The sequence below is a fragment of the Marmota marmota genome, unplaced genomic scaffold, assembly GCF_001458135.2.
Source record: "Marmota marmota marmota unplaced genomic scaffold, marMar, whole genome shotgun sequence".
NCBI lineage: Eukaryota > Metazoa > Chordata > Mammalia > Rodentia > Sciuridae > Marmota > Marmota marmota.
In genome coordinates, this window is record NW_025999969.1 from 1,428,841 (window position 1) to 1,449,969 (window position 21,129).

General features: G+C 34.1%; 1 protein-coding gene across 2 annotated transcripts in view; it reads left to right on the forward strand.

The window, feature by feature from the left end:
* Vps8 (VPS8 subunit of CORVET complex) overlaps positions 1 to 21,129 on the forward strand; it is a 254,264-nt gene that overhangs the window by 152,665 nt on the left and 80,470 nt on the right. For both annotated transcript variants that reach the window (XM_048804017.1, XM_015499948.2), the window contains 4 exons: positions 919 to 1,066; positions 5,640 to 5,729; positions 7,589 to 7,637; positions 10,902 to 11,005. In XM_048804017.1, the coding sequence (XP_048659974.1) occupies positions 919 to 1,066; positions 5,640 to 5,729; positions 7,589 to 7,637; positions 10,902 to 11,005 (391 nt within the window). The remainder of the gene's footprint in view (positions 1 to 918; positions 1,067 to 5,639; positions 5,730 to 7,588; positions 7,638 to 10,901; positions 11,006 to 21,129) is intronic.

Here is a 21,129-nt window from a genome sequence, read left to right on the forward strand (position 1 = left end):
ATATATATATATATATATATATATATATATATATATATATATATATATGTAGTTGTAGTTGGACATAGTACCCTTATTTTATTTATTTATTTATTTATTTTTATTTGGTACTGAGGATCAAACCCAGGCCTCGCATGTGCATGGCGAGCACTCTACCGCTGAGCCACAACCCTATCCCCAGAACTGACTTCTTTTGAAGCTAGAAAGAAAATTCTTAGATATCCAATGAGCAGAAGCTAATTTCCTGAATAGTTCTTTTTGGCCACCAGGAGTTGAGTGCCTGGCATGGTAAAACTACTACTACCAAAGCTTTGGGGTAAGCCTTATGAATAGTGTGCTTTGTGAATAGTTGGAATACAAGGCAAATTAGCCTATAAATATGGTATACCTATTATACCTCACTTTTAACAGTAAACAAGAACATTAGCCCTTACTATATGCTAGGCACTGGTTGACTTTGAAAATTCGTAAGTGAGAAGGTACAAGATGCCTGCCCTCATAGAATTTGTTGCCTTAGAGAAAATAAAGAAGTAATACAACATGGTGGGATTGGTAGTGTGAGAGAAAGATAGTAATAACAGTTGGTGAGACTTAAGTTACTCATGGGTCAAATTGTTTAGACTGACTGGAGTCTCTTTCTTTTAGATCAAAGTATAACTTTTGGTATGACTTAAAACTGAATTTCTTTTCCTTAATTATTCAGTATAAACTGAGAAATATTTCTATTTAGCATGTCTCTAATGTACTGTATAGTTTATCCAGCTAATGCTAGTTACATTGAGACTTTGAATCCACATTTTTACCTGACCAGAAGGAAGTCTTGGTTTCAACTTAAAACACTTTTTGCCTGTATCCTTTAATTATAAAGTGCAATTAAATAATGCTAAATTTAGTACTCTTCTTGCCTTTTGTTTTCAGGGAAGGTATTCATGTAAATCAAGAATTGCTACAAATATCTCCCTGTATTACAGAGCAGTTTATTGAGCTTTTGTGTCAGTTCAATCCAAACCAAGTCATAGAGACACTGCAAGTCCTTGAGTGCTACCGCCTAGAAGAAACTATTCAGGTAAGTTTTGTACACGCCAACAGCATACAACAGACAGGAGTCAACTTTTCTATTTTCTAGGCAAGCAAAGGGAAACTCAAATATGAAGTTATTATAGAAGCTGAGAGCTAGTAAGTGGTAGTGCCTGAGGTTGAACCTGGATAGTCTAACCCCTTGCATGCAATAATTGTGATGAACTGCTTTCCTATTCATTCTGTTAAAATCAGAAACAACGTGTGTTCATCCCTGTTTTGAATCTGACTTTATAGAAATGCTGGCTAACACAATAAGCCTATAAAAAGGACTCAGTACTAAATATTGAAAGGAAAAGACCAAGCTGTTGTATTCAGATAGTGATGATGAGACAGTCATGTTGAACCATAAAACTGAGTAGGCTAAATAGCAATCCAGTAGCTTTAACTTTAACTCTTCATTGTCTTGATTGACTTCCCATATTTTCTACTGTTTCCAAATGAGAGAGAGAGAGAGAGAGAGTGTGTGTGTGTGTGTGTGTGTGTGTGTGTGCGTGCGTGCACGTGCATTTGTAGCCACACACATATCAGTGCAATAATACAACATTAGAGGTGTTCCCCATTTAAAAGTTATTACAAAATAGCCTCTCTCTCTTTCTTCCTCCCTCCCTCCCTCTGTTCCTTCCTTCTTTTTTTTTTTTTTTTTTGTGGGGCAGGGTACTGGGAATTGAACCCAGGGGCATTTAACCACTGAGCCACATTCCTACCCTTTTGGGTATTTTATTTAGAGACAGGGTCTCGCTGAGTTGCTTAGGGCCTCACTAAGTTGCTAGGCTGGCTTTGAACTTGAGCTTCTCCTGCCTCAGCCTCCCCAGCCACTGAGATTACAGAAGTGTGCCAGCATGCCCAGCTAGCATCTCTTTTCTCTTGCTATCAACAGAAACTTGTATTTTCTGCATTATCTCCTGAACTGCCCACATACTTTTAAAAAATATTTATAAAATGTTTCAAATATTTAGAAATGTGCAAAATATCAAATATGTATATATCCACTAACTCAATTTTATATTTTTTTAACATTTTGTCAGGCTGGCTTCATATCTTTGTTGTCTTGTTTATTCTAAAAATAAAGCAAAGGGTAGCTGGCAAAGATTTTCTCTCATTCTGTAGGCTCTCTCTTCACATTCTTTTTCCCTTTGCTGTACAGAAGCTTTTTAATTTAATGCCATCCCACTTATTGATTCTAGGTTTTATTTCTTAAGCTTTAGGAGTCTTATAAAAAAATCTTTGTCAGCTAGTCTTCCCACAGGGAATTAATAACCAGAATAGAAAGAACTCAAAAAACTTTGCACCAAGAAAACTAATAACTCTCTCAATAAATAGGCAAAAGATTTAAATAGATATTTCTCAAAAGAAGAAATACGAATGGCCAACAAATATATGAAAAAATGATTAATATCCTTAGCAATCAGGGAGATGCAAAGCTAGCGTAATGTAATGGGAAAAGTGTGTGTATGAGGGGGAGCAGATCCCACAAAAATAGAGTAGAGGAAAGGGATTTAGGGGGAGGGTAGAACAATAGTAAAAGGGAGGAACTATAGAATGAAATTGAAAAAATTTGCTATGTACATATATGAATATACCATAGTGAATTCTACTTTTGTGTATGTCTATAAAGGACCAATTAAGAAAAACATTGAATAAATAGAGGGAAGACCAGTATAGCAGTGGAAGGGAAGAAGGGACAGGGAAGAGGGGAGGGAATGAGGAAAAAAGAAAACTACATGGGGATTTCATTTCACCCTAGTTAGAATGGAGCAAGCCCTGTTATATGCATTTATAAATATATCAAAATGGCCCCATTATTATGTATAAACTATAAAACACTAATAAAACATTTTTTTTAAAAAAGGAAGCACCTTTTGTCCCTTTCCCTCTTCTCTTCTGAGGTCATCACCAGCCTAAAGGTGGTGTTTATCCTTTCAGTCCATGATTTTCATCTTTCCCCTATATATGTATATGCCTATAAAATACATGGTACAGTTTTATATGTTTTTAAAATTTATACTAACAGTGTCATCCATAGTGCAAATCCTATTGCAATTTTTTTTCACTTTTTAAAAATTAACTCATTTATATACATGCAGATGTACTTCATTTATCTTAATGGTCATGATCTTTGAAGTGAATATACCAGTTTATTTCTCTGTTGATAGGTATTTAGGACTTTTTTCATTTTTTTTACTAGTATGAACAGAGCCACAGTGCACATCCTTTACATGTCTTCTTGTACCCATGTGAGATTTTTCAAAGTACTATTCATGGAAAGGGGATTGTTTAGATAATAGATGGCTTAATTCTACTGATATTGCCCAGCTGATTTCCTGTTTCTGTTCTTATCAGCACTGTTTGACATTTGCTATTTTCTCACATCCGTGAACATTCCTAATACTTATAGACTTCTTAATTTTTGCCAGAGTGATGGAGATTATTGATTATTTATGATATTGGATATCTTGCAATATATTTATGATTCTTAAGTCATCTTATTTATTTATTTTTCTATTGAGTTTTTTACTCTTATTCAGTTCTAGAGGTTCTTTCTAATTTCTGGATCACGGATTTGATAATTTTATGTGTTGGAGATATCTTCTTCTAATCTGTTGTAGCACATCTTTTAACTTGTTTTTAGTGACTTCCATTTTAATTTAACCATCTCCTTTAAGGTTTACATTTGTGTGTATGTATCTTATTTCCATTCCTATTTCAATGGCACTAAGAATTTATCTTATTTAAGTTTTATAATTTAGATTCTTACATTTTAGGCTTTAAATCCATCTGAAATATATTTTTGTAGGCTGATCAAGAGAGAGGTTTCTCTCTTCTTCTCCCCACATGATGGCTAATGGTTCATGTGGCATTTTATGAACCTTTCCTCGTTGATTTCCAAAGCCATACTGCTATATAGCAAACTGTCAAATGTGCATGAATCTCTGAGTTTTCTTCTGTTCCTTTGGTCCTTTGTCATTCCCTGTACCTATACCAACATATTTTAGTTTATATAACTTTATAATAAGGCTTATTATTTGGAAAAGGATTTTTGCCTCCTATTCTTTTTCTTTAAAATACTTTGGCTATTTTGGTCTCTTACTATTCCACATCAAAGTAACGATCACCTTATCAAGTTCCTTTTTAAAAAATATCCTTCTGGAATTTTGATTTAAAAATATACTGAATTTATAGATTAATTTAGAGAATTAACATCTCTATAGTATTAATTTTTTACATTTAAGCCATGTAGTTGTCTTTTTAAAATGCCTCTTTTACCTTTTGGTGAGGTTTCATAACTTTTACATAAGGTTCTTATACATGTCTTGTTAAATTATTCCTAGATGCTTTATAGCTTTGGTTAACATGGTACAAGGAAATTTTTTTAAATGACATTTTTTATTGTTTGCTACTATAGTATTACAATGTGACTAATTTTGTGCCTTATATTACACTTAGCAGTCAGGCTGAATTTTTTTAGTTTAAATAGTTTCTAGATATTTTATAACAATAATATTATTTAAGAGGAATGGCAGTTTTGTTATTCTCATTCCTGTCTTACACTTTTTTCTTTCTCTTATCAAATATCTAGGAGCTCAATGATATTGTTGAGTAGAAGCAGTGATAGTATATCTTTTAACCTTGTCCTAATTTAAAAGGGATTATATCTAATACTTTACATCAAATGCAGCTTTAAAAAATGCATTTTCTATTATAGGATTTTGATAGATAACCTTTATTAAGAAAGTTCTGTTTCCAGTTTGGGTACAGGTATTTTGTCTTTTTTTTTTTTTTTTTTGGGTCATTAATGGGTGCTGCATATTTACCTAATGCTTTTTTACATTTATTGAGATGTTCAGATGTTTTTCTTCTTTAATCTGTTAACCTGTTAATTTGTTATTCTTGCCTTTTTCTTCTAGGAAGATTTTTTTTTCCTATTACTCTTTTTAAAGAAGCTAAGTCTGAGTTTGTTAAACCTCTCTATTTTTTGCTTTCTGGCATTTTCTTTTATTTTTCTTTTATCTTCTTAGCTTATTTTGTTGTTGTTGTTTTAGTTGTTTAGATGGGCACAATACTTTTATTTTACTTATCAAACCCAGTGCCTCACATGTGCCAGGCAAGTGCTCTTCTACTGAGCCATAACCCCAGCCCTACTTCTTTCTTTTTTCGCTGATTAGATATTCTCAGTTTATTTTTATGGGGATTCCATAAGTTAGTGTATAGTATTTTTACAGTCATTTCATTCTGAATATTTTGTTTAGAATTAAACTTGATGAATTTCTAGTTTATATTATTATTATTTATATGTATATGTTTTTCTCCGGTGACTATGCATGTGTGTAATAATTTTTTAAAATAAATGTGAAAAAATGAATATACTTGGTCCAATTAAAACAGCCAATGGACCGTTATAAGACACAAAAATCAAATATTTGCAAATATTTGCAAAACAGCATATACCAAGGTTTGCATGTCTTATATATTATAGTGGATTTTTCCCCATCTTTAATAGATCTTTCCACTTCACAAATAAGATTTTTGAATAAAAATATGTATCTTTTCTTTTTTCCTAGATTACTCAAAAGTATCAACTCCATGAAGTCACTGCTTATTTATTGGAAAAGAAAGGAGATATTCATGGTGCCTTTCTAATAATGCTGGAGGTAACATTTGCTGCATTTGTTTTGTCCTATTTCTTTCTATCTCAATGCATTCATTAGTCCATCTTAATTTCTTATGTTTCAAGATATGTTGCAGACAAAAGTACATTTTACCCCTGAATATTTTAATCATGCATATCATTGAGTGCAGTTCAGTATTTCTTTGTGGTACTTTGCAAGAAAACATAACATTTATATACAATGAAAATGCAACTTTTAAGTGTACCATTTGATAAGTTTTTGACAAATGCATGCATTTGTCTAACTGAAGTCTTTATCAAGATAGAGAACATTATCTTCACTCCAGAAAGTTCTCTCATTTTTTTAAATATATTTTCATCCAGCTAGGAATATAATAAGGAGGTCCTATTTATATCAAAAAAATGACCCATGTTGGCTCCTAGTTTATTTGATTCTAAAACATGCCAGGAAGAACACCCCTCAAAAGCTTAATATAGTCTTTTGATTTCTTTTAATCTGTAAATTACCTCTCCTTTATTTTTCCTTGTAATTTATTTGTTGACACTATAAAGCTAGTATAAACAAATAAGTAAAAAGTGTTCCTAGCAGGGCAGGTGCAGTGGCACATACCTATAATCCCAGTGACTCAGGAAGCTGAGGCAGAAGGATTGTGATTTCAAAGCCAGCCTCAGCAATTTAGCAAGTTCCTAAGCAATTAAGTGAGACCGTCTCTAAATAAAATATTAAAAAGAGCTGGGGATGTGGCTGAGTGGTTAAGTGTCCCTGGGTTAACTCCTCAGTACTAATAAAAAATCTTAAAAAGTATTCTTGGCATGAATAGGGGAAGGAGAGGCAGGAGAACTGGGCAGGGGACCATTACCACCATTTGCAAAACCTTAAGAACAACAACAACAAAAAAAATGTGGGCCACTAGGAGAATGATCACAACTTACCTAGATTTCAACTATACAATATATAGGCAGAAACAAAGTCTAGGTCTAGGTTTGAACAGACTTTACAGGACACACTAAAGAATTGTGAAGCAGGGAACTTACTTTTTTGTTTTATAGAAACTGCTTTGGTGACTGGGAGAAGAGGTGGGAGGTGGGGGTGGTGAGATGCAGAGAAGGGAGAGGAAACACTGAAAGCAGAGAATACTTGCAGTAGCACAGGTATGAGTCAACAAGCACTTGACCTGGGTAATGGAAAGAAGAGGGCCTAGATTTGAGAACTTATAGATCATCTGATTGTGATATGAGATGAATGAGGTGGAATAGTGAATAATGATTCTAGTTATAAGCTAAAATTCTGTGATTTAAGATTCTGTCATTTGGGATCTTGAAGGGACCCCAAGAAAAGGAGCAAATTTGAAGTAGAAGGGATATATTAGGGATCAGGCTCAAAAGGGTTTTAAGAAGCCTTTGCAGTATGAGTTAAAGGTGTCTAAGGATCTAGAATTCAGTAGAGCAGTGGGTACTATGACTGCACATTTGGGAGAAATCACACCCAAGGCTGTGCCTTATGCTCTAGAGTAGACTTGTCATTTCCTTTGTGTTCCCATCCATCCAGTCCACCCCTTTTTCTCATAATCCAGTATGAATTTTTATACCCTAATCCTAAGCATGGATAAATCCTAATCCTCATTACTATGCCCAAAGAATGTCAGTGGCAATGATGTGTTATAAGAAAAGCAGACAAGGACAGAATAAGTGATAACTTGATCTTTTGGGTCCCTTGCCATATTGCTAACTATATGCACAAGTATTCACTTCTGAATGACAGTAAAGGACCATTCTTTATAGCTTTGCTATTTCTTTCCTATAAAATATGTTAATTCAGATTTGTGGTAGAATGAAATGTAAAATGTTCTTATTACTGCCTGTATTCTTTTTACCTCTTAGAGACTACAAAGCAAACTGCAAGAGATAACAACACATCAAGGTGAAAAAAGTAAGTTCTTGAATGTGATTCATAATTTATTTTTCTCCACAGCCTCCATATTTTAAAAAATATTATTTAAAAGTGAATTGCCTTTGTTAAGTAATAATTATATTGGTCTAGCTGCATAATTACTATTTATCTACTTTAACATGGATCCAAAATTTAGCTAGTTTTCAAGTAATCATAATTGGAAATATTATAAGTGCCTTGGTGGTACTCATTGTCAGTAGATTTAAATATACAAGAAATAGACATTGTTCAACTGCTGTTGATTATCTTTTTAGTTATAGTTATGTACTTATAATTTGGTTTTATATTAATGAGGTACATAATATCATAAAAATTAAGTTCATGTGCCAAACAACTGCAAATCAAAGCTTGCAAGCAGTAAGTAATAGCCAGTGTTTCTGTACTGAATTTGTACAATTTTAGCCCAAAGCAGTAAAACTTGACAGTTTGGAATCTTGAGTGCGTTTGAACATAAATAGTTAAAAATTTCATCATGTTCTTTGACATTTCAACATTTTTTTTTCAAGTTATGGTAAAGTATGTATAACGCAAAATTTGCCGTTTTTAAGTGTGCAATTTGGTGGCATTAAACACATTCACTTTGTTATAAAACCATCCCCATGATCTGTCTCCAACTTTTTCATCTCCCCAAGCTGAAAATCTCCCCACTAAGCAGTAACTCCCCGTTCTCCCCTCTCCCAACTGCTGGCAACCACCATTCTATTTTCTGCCATTCTACTTACTTTTTCCAACAATATTTTTTTCTGAACTTGATTACTCTAAGAAACTATACAGTATTCTTTTGTTACTGGCTCATTTTATTTAGCATAATGTTTTTACATTTTGTAAATTTTGTCAAACATGTCAGAATTTTCTTCCTTTTTAAGCTGAGTACCATCCTATTGTATTTATATACCACATTTTTCATGTGGCCATTGTGAATAATGCTGCTATGAACGTGGTTGTTCAAATATCTTTTCAAGTTCCTGCTTTCATTTTTGTGTGTGTCTATATAACTAGAAGTGGGATCGGTAGATCAAGTACTAATTCTATTTTTAATTTTTGAAGAACTGCCATGCCACATTCCATAGCCACTGCACTATTTAATATTCCCACCAAAAGTGCACAAGGGTTACAGATTTTCTGTAATCTCACCAACACTTTTGTTTTGTTTTTGATAGTAAGTTATCTTAATGGGGGAGGGGGAGGTGGTATCTTTTAGTTTGCATTTCTTAATGATTAGTGATGTTGAGCATCTTTTCATGTACCTTTTTGGCCATTTGTATATCTGTTTTGCAGAGATGTCTGTTTAACTTTTCAGTCAGGTTGTTTGCATTCCTTTCCTTGATATTTTTTAAATAACCCACCTGAAGATCAAGTAATCTCTTGATAAGTGACTTAGATTGTTCTACCTATTTCACAACATATTTTTGCACCCCTTGACCCTTCCTCTAATATCCCTTTACCATAACTCTGTAGATAAATTATCTATATTTTTTGATGGTTAAATATTGCATGGTAGTCTCTGTTATATCTTGATCATCTTGGATTATACTAAATCTTTTTGGAACCTCAGTAAGCACTTGATTGACTTTTCCATAATGATAATCCAACTAGATATTTAATTATTACTTTTGAATTGCCAGTGTGTGTTCAGTCTATTTCATTGTTAGGTTTATTGCATTTTATGACATTTTTCTATTTAAATTTAATGTTCTGAAAATATTTTTTCAGACAATACATGAAAGATTGAGGGAAAAGGAAGAAGTATATTTCTTCCAAATTGCCATGATTTGTAGGTGGTATATCTAGAGAAGCCAGTTTTTAAAACTCCTATAAGGATAAATTTTCCAGTAATAGTCTTGTAACCAGTCCAGTAATAGCCATCTGCTTTCAGATTCAATTTTGACAACATGCTTAAAAATTTGAAGCATTTGCTACTTTCAAGACATTGTGCTTAGTTCCTATAGGTTACAGACAGATGCCTAAAACATAGCCGTCCCTTCCTTGAATAATTGGTCTCAAGAAGGAGACACATACAAATTAACACTCTAACACAAGTCAAATGGAATGCACAAAGGTAGCAAAGGAGTGTTGAAAACCAGGGAACTGTTTGTGACCCATGAGTCAAGTCAAGAGTTGTGTGTTAGACGTGTATTACCTTTAATATAAGTCAGAGGAGGACTAGAGGTTTAATAGACGAAGCAGGGCAAGATTAAGACACAAGTATGGAAGTGCCTGGCTTCTAACCTCAGAGGTTAAGAAATAATCTGGTGACACCAGGGCACAGAGAGTGAGAAGATAAGCTGGAATCTTTACACAGTACCTAGGGTCAGAATCTTACTAATATTCTGTTTCTAAGCATTAGGAATCTTTAATCTGTATGGAAGGAAATAATATGTTTGGACTTGTGTTTAAGAAAACCCTGGTAACAATATAAAAGGGAATGAAAGAGGCCATATTTGGAAGTCAAAAGTTCAGTGAAGAGACTGTTGCAGTAGCAGATATGCATGCTGCCAGGGTAACAGTGGTGGGCGTGGGCAAGTGCTGAAGTAAAATCAATAAAAATAAACACTTTATTTGAATGTGTGGAATTAAGGAGAGGGAAGCATCAAAGATGATGAAGATTTATAAACTGGTTAACTTAATCATGCTGGTTCCATTAACTTTGAAAATGTTGGGGGAGGAGCAGATTTGAAATGAGGAAGATAAGATGGGCTTTGCACATATAAAGTTCAAAGTGCTTGGAGGACATGGAGATTTTTTCCTAGGGTCATTTGAAAATTTATGAATGGAGTAAAGGCTGAAGTGTATACTTTAAACTTATTAACAAAAACTTGAGAATTGAAACCACAGGAGTGGCTGAAATCATTGAAAAATGAGAAAAAAGAATGTAAGACAGACTCTTAGGGAACTACCTACATTTAAGACAGGAAAAGATGGTAGAGAAGAAAGTGTGAAGGATAATCTTTCTACTAACTAATCCACAAATAGATGATTCCCATAACTAAAGCATGTCGAGATGCTAAGTACAATGTGCTTTATGTGTACTTTGAATGTCAAACATTTATATAGAACACTCCTATTGCCCAGAATGATCTTTTAATCACTAAATCTCAGTGTTAGGTCTTATGGATGATAGAATTCCTTAGAATGGAAAATTAAGGCTATGCAAAAGAAAGAGAATTTCATTTTTTTTCACAGAAACTCTGAGATTATCAGAAACACGTCCTAAAGTGTTGTTTATACTCTTTCTGAATCTAGGTACCAGAGAACTTGCCTCACTGAAGGATGTTGAAGATACCATGGTAGACACAATTGCTCTTTGCCAGAGAAATTCACATAATTTGAACCAGCAGCAACGAGAGGTAGGAGAATGATTACTTAGGAATTTTAAAGCCTGTTCTGTTCTGAAACAGGAATTAATTCTATTTCCACTGCCCTGTCAACCACCTGAATTAATTCAGCTGGCATTAATCACTTTTAGTGTTCCCAGGAGTATAAGACTCCTGAAGTTATTATGAAGAGTGTTTGGCCTCTTTCTTCCCCACAAAAGGCTTTATGGTTCTTAGATTTGGCTGTTAAGCAAAATGTAAGGTTTGTGACTATGAGATGTCCCTGGTGTCTTTGGACTGAGATTTTGTGTATTCCTTGTAGTGGTACTATGGATATATGATCATTTATCATCTTTTCTATTCTCTGTGGCTGAAAGTGAGCATGAAGAACTGGAGCAAAGCCCTCAGGGATATGAAAAAAGGTCAAAGGAGGATATGATATAGTAGTTCTTAGTCTTGGCTGCACATTATAGTCACCTAGGAAGCTTTGAAAAATCTTTTTGTTCAGGCTGCACCCCAGATTAATTAAATGAAACTCTCTGGGGCTGGAAACTAGTCATCAGTATGTTTTAGAGCTCCCTACACAATTCCTGTATAGAGCCACAGTTGGAACCCGTGCTGTAACAGACCCCAGATTGCACAAAAGAAAAAAACAAAACTGAAGGAGGTGTAGATGAGCACCTAAAGCAAGTAGTAATTACAGCAGTGAAGCAGAAACTATGAGGCAAGGTGTGATTGACACCTAAATTCTGCAGTTGCTCTAAGAAGTAGAGTTACAGGGCTGGGATTGTGGCTCAGCAGTAGAGTGCTCGTCTTGCACGTGCGAGGCCCTGGGTTCGATCCTCAGCACCTCATAAAAATAAATAAATAAAATAAAGGTATTGTGTCAACTACTTCAAAAAAATAAATGTTTTTCAAAAAAAATAAAAAAGTAGAGTTGTATTACTCCTCTGTACCTTTCCCTGCAGTGCTTAGGTCTGACATCACACCACCTGAGCTCTTTCCACAATCTGAGTTTCTAAAATGGGAACAGTTAATTTTTCATAAATATTTAGTTGGACGTTTTACAATGAAAACAAATATTGGCCCAGCAGCTGGGGAGGTTGAGATAGGAGGATTGCAAGTTCAAAGCCAGTTTCAGCAAAAGCGAGGCACCAAAGTAACTCAGTGAGACCCTGTCTCTAAATAAAATACAAAATAGGGCTGGGGATGTGGCTCAGTGGTTGAGTGCCCCTGAGTTCAATCCCTGGTAAACCGCCCCGCCTCAAAAAAATATTGGCATGATTATTGTTCTCATGAGATGGATAAATTTCTCCTTTAAGTTTTTATCAAGGATTTTATTATTTTGATTTTACTTTTTAAAATAATTTATAGTTTTTTAAAATTAGTACACTATGGATATACAAAAGGTATATGTATTTCATGTACCTATGAGATTCACTATGGTATATTCATATATGTACATGAGAAAGTTTTGTCAGATTCATTCCGCTCTTCCCTTTTCCTATCCCTTCTCCCCCACCCTCTCCGCCCCCAGTCCCTTTCCTCTACTCCACTGATCTCTCTTCTACTTTCATGGAATTCTATACCTCCCTTTTTCTTTCTTTTTCCTTTCTTCCTTCTTTTCTTTCCCCCCTTATTTTGGTCTAGCTTCCACATATGAGAGAAAACATTCAACTCTTGACTTTCTGGGTCTGGCTTATTTCAGTTAACATAATATTCTCTAGTTCCATCCATTTACCAGCATGTGCCATAATTTTGTACTTCTTTATGTCTGAGTAAAACTCCATTTTGTGTGTGTGTGTGTGTATCACATTTTCTTTATCCATTCATCTGTTAACAGGCACGTAGACTGGTTGCAAAGCTTGGCTTTATGAATTGTACTGCTATAATTATTGATGTAGCTGCATTCTTATAGTATGTTGATTTTAGATCTTTTGAATATCTACCAAGCAGTAGGATAGCTGGGTTATATGGTGGTTCCATTCCTAGTTTTTTGAAGAATCTCTTATACTGCTTTCCAGGTGGTTGTACTAATTTGCAGTCCCACCAACAATGTATGAGAGTATCTTTTCTCCCACATCCTAGCCAATATTTATTATTATTTGTATTCTTGATAATTGCCATTCTGACAGGAATGAGATGGAATCTTAATGTAGTTTTGATTTGCATATCCCTAATATGCAAATTCAAGAGATGTTGTACATTTTTTCATATACTTGGCCATTTGCATTTCTTTTTTTGATAAGTATCTGTTTAATTCTTTTGCCCATTTGTTAATTGTGTTATTTCTTTTTGTTCTTGGTGTCCAGGTTTTTGAGTTCTTGTATATATTTTGTATGTTAATTCCCCAAGGGGCAGGTGGCAAAGATCTTCTCTCATTCTGGTCTCTCTCTTCATGCTCTTGTTTCCTTTACTATGCAGAAACTTTTAATTTAATGGCATCCTACTTATTGACTTTTTGTTTTATTTGTTGCCAATGTGTTGGAATGTTGAGCCTACATTTTATTCTAGCAGTTGCAGAATTTCTGCTTTACTTCCTAGGTCTTTGATCTATTTTGAGTTGACTTTTTTTCAGAGTGAGAGTTAGGTATCAAGTTTCATTCTACATATGGGTATCTAGTTTTCAGAGCACTATTTGTTTAAAAGGCTATCTTTTTTTTTTTAGGCTATCTTTTCTATAATGTATGTTTTTGGCACCTTTTTCAAGTATCAGTTGACTGTATCTGTGTGTGTGTTTCTCTCTGTGTCTTTTCTTCTATTTATTTGATCTTCATATTTGTTTTGGTGCCAGTACTATGCTGTTTTTGTTACTATAGCTCTTGAGTATAATTTGAGCTCTGGTATTGTGATGCTTCTAGCATTGCTCTTCTTACTTAAGATTGCTTTGGATATTCTGGATCTCTTATTTTTCCAAATGAATTTTAGAACTGTTTTTTCTTGATCTGTGAAGAATGACATCATTGTTATCTTGATAGGGATTGCATTGAATCTGTATTACACTTGGTAGTATGGTAGTATGGCCATTTATTAATTTTGCCTATCCAAGAACATGGAAGGTCTTTACATCTTTCAAGGTCGTCTTCAGTTTCTTTCTTTAAGTATTTTGTAGTTTTCATTGTAGAGGTCTTTCATCTCAGTTAAATTTATTTCTAATTTTTTAAAATTTGAGGTTATTGTGGATAGTTTTCCTAAATTTCTTAAATAGTATTCATTATTGGAGTATAGAAAAGCAATTGATTTAGGTATATTGATCTTGTATCCTTCTACTTTGGTAAATTTGTTTATCAGCTCTAGAAGTCTTTTGGAGTTTTCAGGGTCTTATAAATATAGGATCATGTCATCAGCAAATAGAAATAATTTGACTTCTTCTTTTCCAGTTTGTATCCCTTTATTTTCCTTCTCTGGCCTCATTGCTCTGACTAGAGTTTCAAGAACTGTGTTGCATAGGAGTGGTGAGAGTAGACATCCTTGTCTTGCTCCTGATTTTAGAGAAAATGCTTTCATTTTTTTTTTCTGTTCAGTATGATATTGGCCTTGGGTTTGTCTTAAATAGTGTTTGCAGTGTTGAGCCAAGTTCTTTATATCCCTAGTTTCTCTAGTGTTTTAAACATGAATGGGTGCTGGGCTTCGTCCAATGCTTTTTCTGCATCTGTTGAGATTATTATAATTCTTGTCCCCAACTCTTATTTATGTGGTGATTTACATTTATTGATTCCCATATGTTGAACCAAACTTGTATCACTGGGATGAAACCCACTTGATCATGGTGCACTATCTTCTTAATGTGTTTTTGAATGTGGTTTGCCAATATTCTATTAAGAATATTTTCATCTGTGTTCTTCATCAAGGATGTTGATCTGAAATTTTCTTTCCTTGTTGTTTGTTTATTTGATTTTGGTATCATGGTAATACTGGCTTCATAGAATGAATTTGTCAATGTTACCTCCTTTTCTATTTCATGGAATAATTTGAGAAGGATTGGCATTAGTTCTTTTTTAGAGGTCTGGTAAAACTGGGCTGAGACTCTATCTGGTTCAGGGCTTTCCTTTGTTGGAAGGCTTTTAATATCTGCTTCAATTTTATTACTTGATATTGATCTGTTTTTTATATCTTCATGATTCAATTTGTTTAAGTCATATATCTCTAGGAATTTGTCATTATCTTAAAGATTTTCCAGCTTATTGGAGTATAAATTTTCAAAATAGTTTCTAATGATTCTCTGTATTTCAGTAGTGTCTCTGGTGATATTTCCTTTTTCATCTCTACTTCTGTTAATTTGAGTCTTCTGTATTTTGGTTAGTTTGGCTAAAGATTTATCAATCTTGTTTATCCTTTCAAAGAACCAACTTTTGTTTCATTGATCCTTTGTATTTTTTTTATTCTCAATTTCATTAATTTTGTCTCTGACTTAAATTTTTTTCTGTCTTCTGCTCATTTTGATATTAGTTTGGTCTTTTTTTCCCTAAGGTCTTGAGATATAATGTTAGATTATTTATATATTTTTTAAATGTAGGAACTCAGTGCTATAAACTTTCCTCTTAGAAATGCCTTCATACTGTTCTAGAAATTTTAATATGTTGTATCTCCATTCTCTTTTGTTTCTAAGAATTTTTCTAAATTTCCTCCCCTGATTTTTTTCTGTAACCCATTCTTCATTCAAAAGTGTATTATTTCACCTGGCACAGTGGCACATACCTATAATCCCAGTGACTCAGGGAGCTGAGGCAGGAGGATTACAAGTTCAAACCCAGCCTCAGCAATTTAGGGAGACCCTAAGCAACTCAGTGAGTCCCTGTCTCTAATAAAATATAAAAAATGGCTGGGTATGTTGCTCGGTGGTTAAGCACCCTGGGTTCAATATCAGGTACAAAAAAAAAGTATTATTTCATCTCCAGGTGTTAGAGTAGTTTCTGTTTTTTATTGTCATTGATTTCTAATTTGGATGCATCCCTTAACCAACTATGAAGTGACCTTCATTGTTTCTTCTGATTAATTTTGGCTTGAAGTCTGTTTTGTTTTATGTGAGAGTAGCTAACCTTGCTTGCTTTTCGGTATCCATTTGTATGGAATATCTTTTCCCTCCTTTCACCTTCAGTCTGTGGTTGTCTTTATTTGGTGAGTCTCTTTTAAACAATATATGGCTTTGGTTTTGTTTTTTTAATCCAATTTGCCAATCTATGTCTTTTGATGAAAGAGTGTAGTTCATTTACATTCAGGTTGTTATACAGAAATGATGTTTATTTCCTGCCATTTTGATTTAATTCTAGTGCTTCAGACTCGATTCGCTTTTAATTGACTGTTCTTCTAGTGTATTTCTTCCCTGTGCTGATTTTCATTTTTCTTTTTCTTTCTCCCTCCCTCCCTCCTTCCCTCCCTTCCTCCCTCCTCCCTCCTCCTCCTCCTCCTCCTCCTATGAAATATTTCATTGAATATGTTTTGATTTGTTTTAGGGTGGGGCCTTACCAGAGATTGAACTCAGGGCACTCAACCACTGAGCCACATCCCCAGCCCTATTTTGTATTTTAGTTAGAGACAAGATATCACTGAGTTGCTTTTAGCACTTCGCTTTTGCTGAGGCTGGCTTTGAACTCACAATCCTCTTGCCTCACTCAGCCTGAGCCACTGGGATTATAGGTGTGCACCACTACACCTGGCATAATGTATCTTTTTTAATCTGCCTATTTGGAGTTCTATATATATCTCATTCTTGGATTTCCATCTACTTCCTAATATTTGGAAAATATTTCTAGTATTATATTATTGAAAAAATTGTGCATTCCTTAAGTGTGTATTTTAGAGCCTTTGTCTACTGTCATGATTCTTAAAATTGGTGTCTTGATGTTATCCCAAATTTCCTGAATATTCTGATCATGGTCTTTTAACATCTTTTCTTTATTGTGGACTTTATTTTCAAGATTATATACTTTGTCTTCAAGGTCTGATAAACCTTTCTTCAAAGTGGATTAATCTATTTATGATGCTTTCCATTGAATTTTTTAATTTAATTTATTGAGTCTTTTATTTTCAGGATTTTGTTTTGGTTCTTTTTCATAATATTTCTTTATCAAAATGATCATTTACTTCCTGTATTTTCTAATTTTATTTCTTACATCTCCTTTTAGCTTATCGAACATTTTAACATGAACTTCCTAAATTTTTTTCCCAACATTTCCTCCACTGTGGTATCAATGTGGTTAGTTGGTGAAATGTTGAAGGCTGTTTAGAATGGTTTCTTTCCTTGCTTGTTATACTGCTTATATGTCTACCCATCTGTTGGGTTGATTATCACTTCTTTAATGCAAAGGACTATTTTGTGAGCTTCTTTATCTTAAGAGCCCTGGGCTGGCAAATATCCAGGTATTTATACTTTCACTCCATGTATGTCCTCTCTTTATTGTGATTACTTCAGAGCAAAATTGCAAACTATTCAACCTTATAAAAAGTGAAAAACTTGTTAATACTGTTCTTCACAGTTCCTTTAAGGCAGGTATAAACTTTTATTAAAGTTTGGGAGTAGGTTGAAAAATTAGTTATTAAATATAGTAAATTGCTGTAATATTACATAAGGGCTGAAAGGGGGAGGAGAGAAAAATTGAATACAAGAATGTGATGTTCATCATTATACAAAATATATGTATGAAGATTTGAATTTGGTGTCAACATATCTTATATACAAACAGATATATGAAAAATTGTGGTATATATGGGTATTAAGAATTGTAATGCAAAAAAAGAGTACATGTATAATGGCATAATTTGGCGTGAACATACTTTATATATGGAGTTACGAAAAATTGTGCTGTATATCGGTAATAATGAGTGTAATGCATTCCACTATTGTCATGTATTTAAAAAATAAATTTAAAAAAGAAGAGAGAAAAAAGTAAAAAACAAAGAAAAGTTTTAAAAGAATAATAACACCATAATAAAAAGAAGAAAAAGATCAATGTCGGGGAGATTAAAGTAGTAGCTGGAATATAAGAGGGAAAGAGGGAATAAGTATAAACCTGAGCTAGGAGAACAAAGAATTATTCCAATTAATGTTCTAAAACATTGGAAGAAATACAGTCAAATGAGTTGAGGTCACAATGTTGGGTAATACAGTAATAACTATAAATCAAAATTATGAATAAGAATATGTATGATCAAAGTTGATATTCGAGCTATTTATAGTAAACCATACCAAGTGAAAATTTTTATTGAGTCTTGGTTTGGATTTCATCAGGATTTGGGACCTTTAGAAGATGTCCATCACCTTTGGCTGTGGTTTCCCCCAAAGGTTCTAGGGCACAAGAGCCACCCTCTACTTTCTATGGATCACCCACCAGCCCGTTCTGGTTCTGGATTGTCAGCCTAGATCCAGAGGCTTGAGGCTGAATTCTCTCAGGGTGTGGTACTTTGTCTGTTGGTTATTTCCATTCTGTTGGCTGTCTACAAGTATGGAACTTCTGTTTGTGGGGTTTCTATGGGTACTCTATGGCACAGGAACATCCCCACTGACGACACAGATCACCAGGGCACTGTCCCTACTACTGGGTAAAGCAACTCAGTGGTTCACTTGGGTTCTAGTTTTCACTGCCCATGGTTATGAACCATAGGCACCACTTCCCTCTACTGCCTTGGACAGAGGCAGCTGTCCTGCCGGTGGCCAAACTCCCACCCAATGAATCCAGGCACCATTTCTTTCCACTGCCCAGGATAAAGACTGTTTTCCCACCTGGTTTTCAGCACTCATTTCCCACTCCCCAGTGAGTCTGCTCCATCTCTGTCCGAGATCCCCAGGCTTCTACTTCCTGGGGGTGGGTCTACTACACCCTGCTGCCCTTGTTGGGGGGAAGGGGATAGGGTTTTAGCAATGTTCAGCTAACAGCAATCCCTCTACAAGTTCCTTCTAGACAAATTATTGAGACATGTCACAGCTGGGATACTTCTGGTTTAATTTGTTGCTATCTGGAGGTGGGAAGATGCCCTGTTGATTTAATTTCTTTCAGTGTAGCTGATGAGCTGTGAGTTCCACAAAATGGCTGCCACAGCACAGCTTTTTCCAGCACAGCTTTTTCCCCATGATTTGTATTAAACGGCTTGATCTTTTTCAGTGACCCCACTCTGCTCCTGTTGCATTTTTATTTGGTCTGATTTTCTTTCTGGTGGTTCAGCTTATTTGTTTTTCCTCTTACTCTTTCTCTATAGCCCCTCTCCCCCCCCTCCTCTCTGGTCCAAGTTGAGGTTAAGGATCTCTGTCCTTATTTTCTATTTCAGTTTGGGTCTTATAGTATTTATTCTGTCACCTCCCTCTCTGGACAGCTGTTCCTTCACTGCCTCCTTCCTGAGCTATGGAGAGATTGGGGATCACCACCTAGCTCTCTTCCTCTAACTTAGGTCCTCTCCTAAACCCTGTCAAAGATTTTTTCAAGGTCATAAGTTATGAAAATTCTTCAGCATATAAATTGTGCATAACAAATACATTTGCCTATAGAATTTTTATTTATAAAAAAATTTATGAAATGATGCATACTTATATTTTAATAGCATGCAAAATAGAAAGTTAAGAGAAGAATGTTTTTTTAAAAAATTATCAATATATTTCAACAATCACTCAGAAATAACCATCATTATCATTTGGTGAACATTACTGTAGATATTTTTTTGTCTGCCAAGGTTGATATAATTTTAGAAAAAATGAATCAAATAATGTTTGCTTTTAAAAATATTATAGTCAGTCTTCTCTAGGAAGCTTATATAAAACTGAGGAATTTTAATTTTCAGATAAATGTTTCTTTACCATATTATCTCTTAATAAGTCTAACATTAAAAAATCTGAATAACTAATAAAGTAATATTATTACACTTTGGTTTTTATTATGTTTACAATGTCAAACCAATAAGGAAATGCACATGAACCAACCCTGCTTCCTAATATCCTCTCTGTCCTCCTAATTTTAATTAGTTTAGTTATTATACCTTATTAAATTTTGTAATACATTCTTTTCTATATACATAATTCTCATAGTTGTTTTGTCTTTATTTAAATGGGTTATGGACTTAATACCAGTCCTTTTACCAAGATTTTTCCATTCCTGAGTTTTTATTCTTATTTATTGTTTGGTTGACTGGCTGTATTTGGACACGTTTATATTTTGATAGAGAAACATGAAAGTATAGACACCTTACAGTTTTGTTTATATGCATTTAATGCTAAGCTTTTTTGCGTGTGGTTTTATTTATTTTTAAAAATTTTTTCTAATTAGTTATACATGACAGAATTCATTTTGACACATACATAAATGGAATATAACTTCTCTTTTTCTGGTTGTTCATGATGTAGAGTTACACCTATCGTGTAATCATTTATGCATATAGGGTAATTATGTCTGATTCATTCTACTGTCCTTCCTACCCACCTATCCCCTCCCCTCCCTTCATTCCCCTCTAATCCAGAGTTCTTCTATTCTTCCCCACCCTACCCCCTTATTGTGAAGTAGCATCCACATATCAGAGAAAACATTCAGCCTTTGGTTCTTTGGGATTGGCTTATGTCCACTTTGCTAAGCTTTTTAAAAAATGTTTTGTCTATCTCCTCTCAAATATATTTTTGATACCTTTCACTATCTTTTGATAATACCACATGGGAAATTTAAGGAAAAAAGACAATTTTTGCTATCTCTTTAAAATATAATAGTTTAGGTATACTTAAATGAAATAGTCTAGACTCACAGATATTAACAACAGAGTTGAATATCGAAGCCTTACTAGGGATTGTTTTTTCTATAGTTGAACTCTGTAGCTCTTAATCAAAGATGAATTTTTGCCACTTTGATGTTGCAAAAGGAAAATTGTTTGTTATTGTTGTTAAAAAAATATGTCTGAGTTGAAATTTGTTCCTTTTAATAAAGGTGTTAGCTATTAGACCTCTTTCTATTTTTTGAAATGTTCACTTCTCTAAGATTGTTACTAGACCATTTACTGGCTGCATTTAAGAGAAGTCTACCTGTAGGAGAAGTCTGTCCCTCTTCCCTGTTACACACACCATTCTGTATGCCCACTCTCACTAACAACTGATTTCTGCTTTATTTCTGAACAGATTTAATAACAATACAAAAATTTGAGTTTCATTTTCATGTAAATACCATTTTATGAAAATCTTAGGCTTTTAC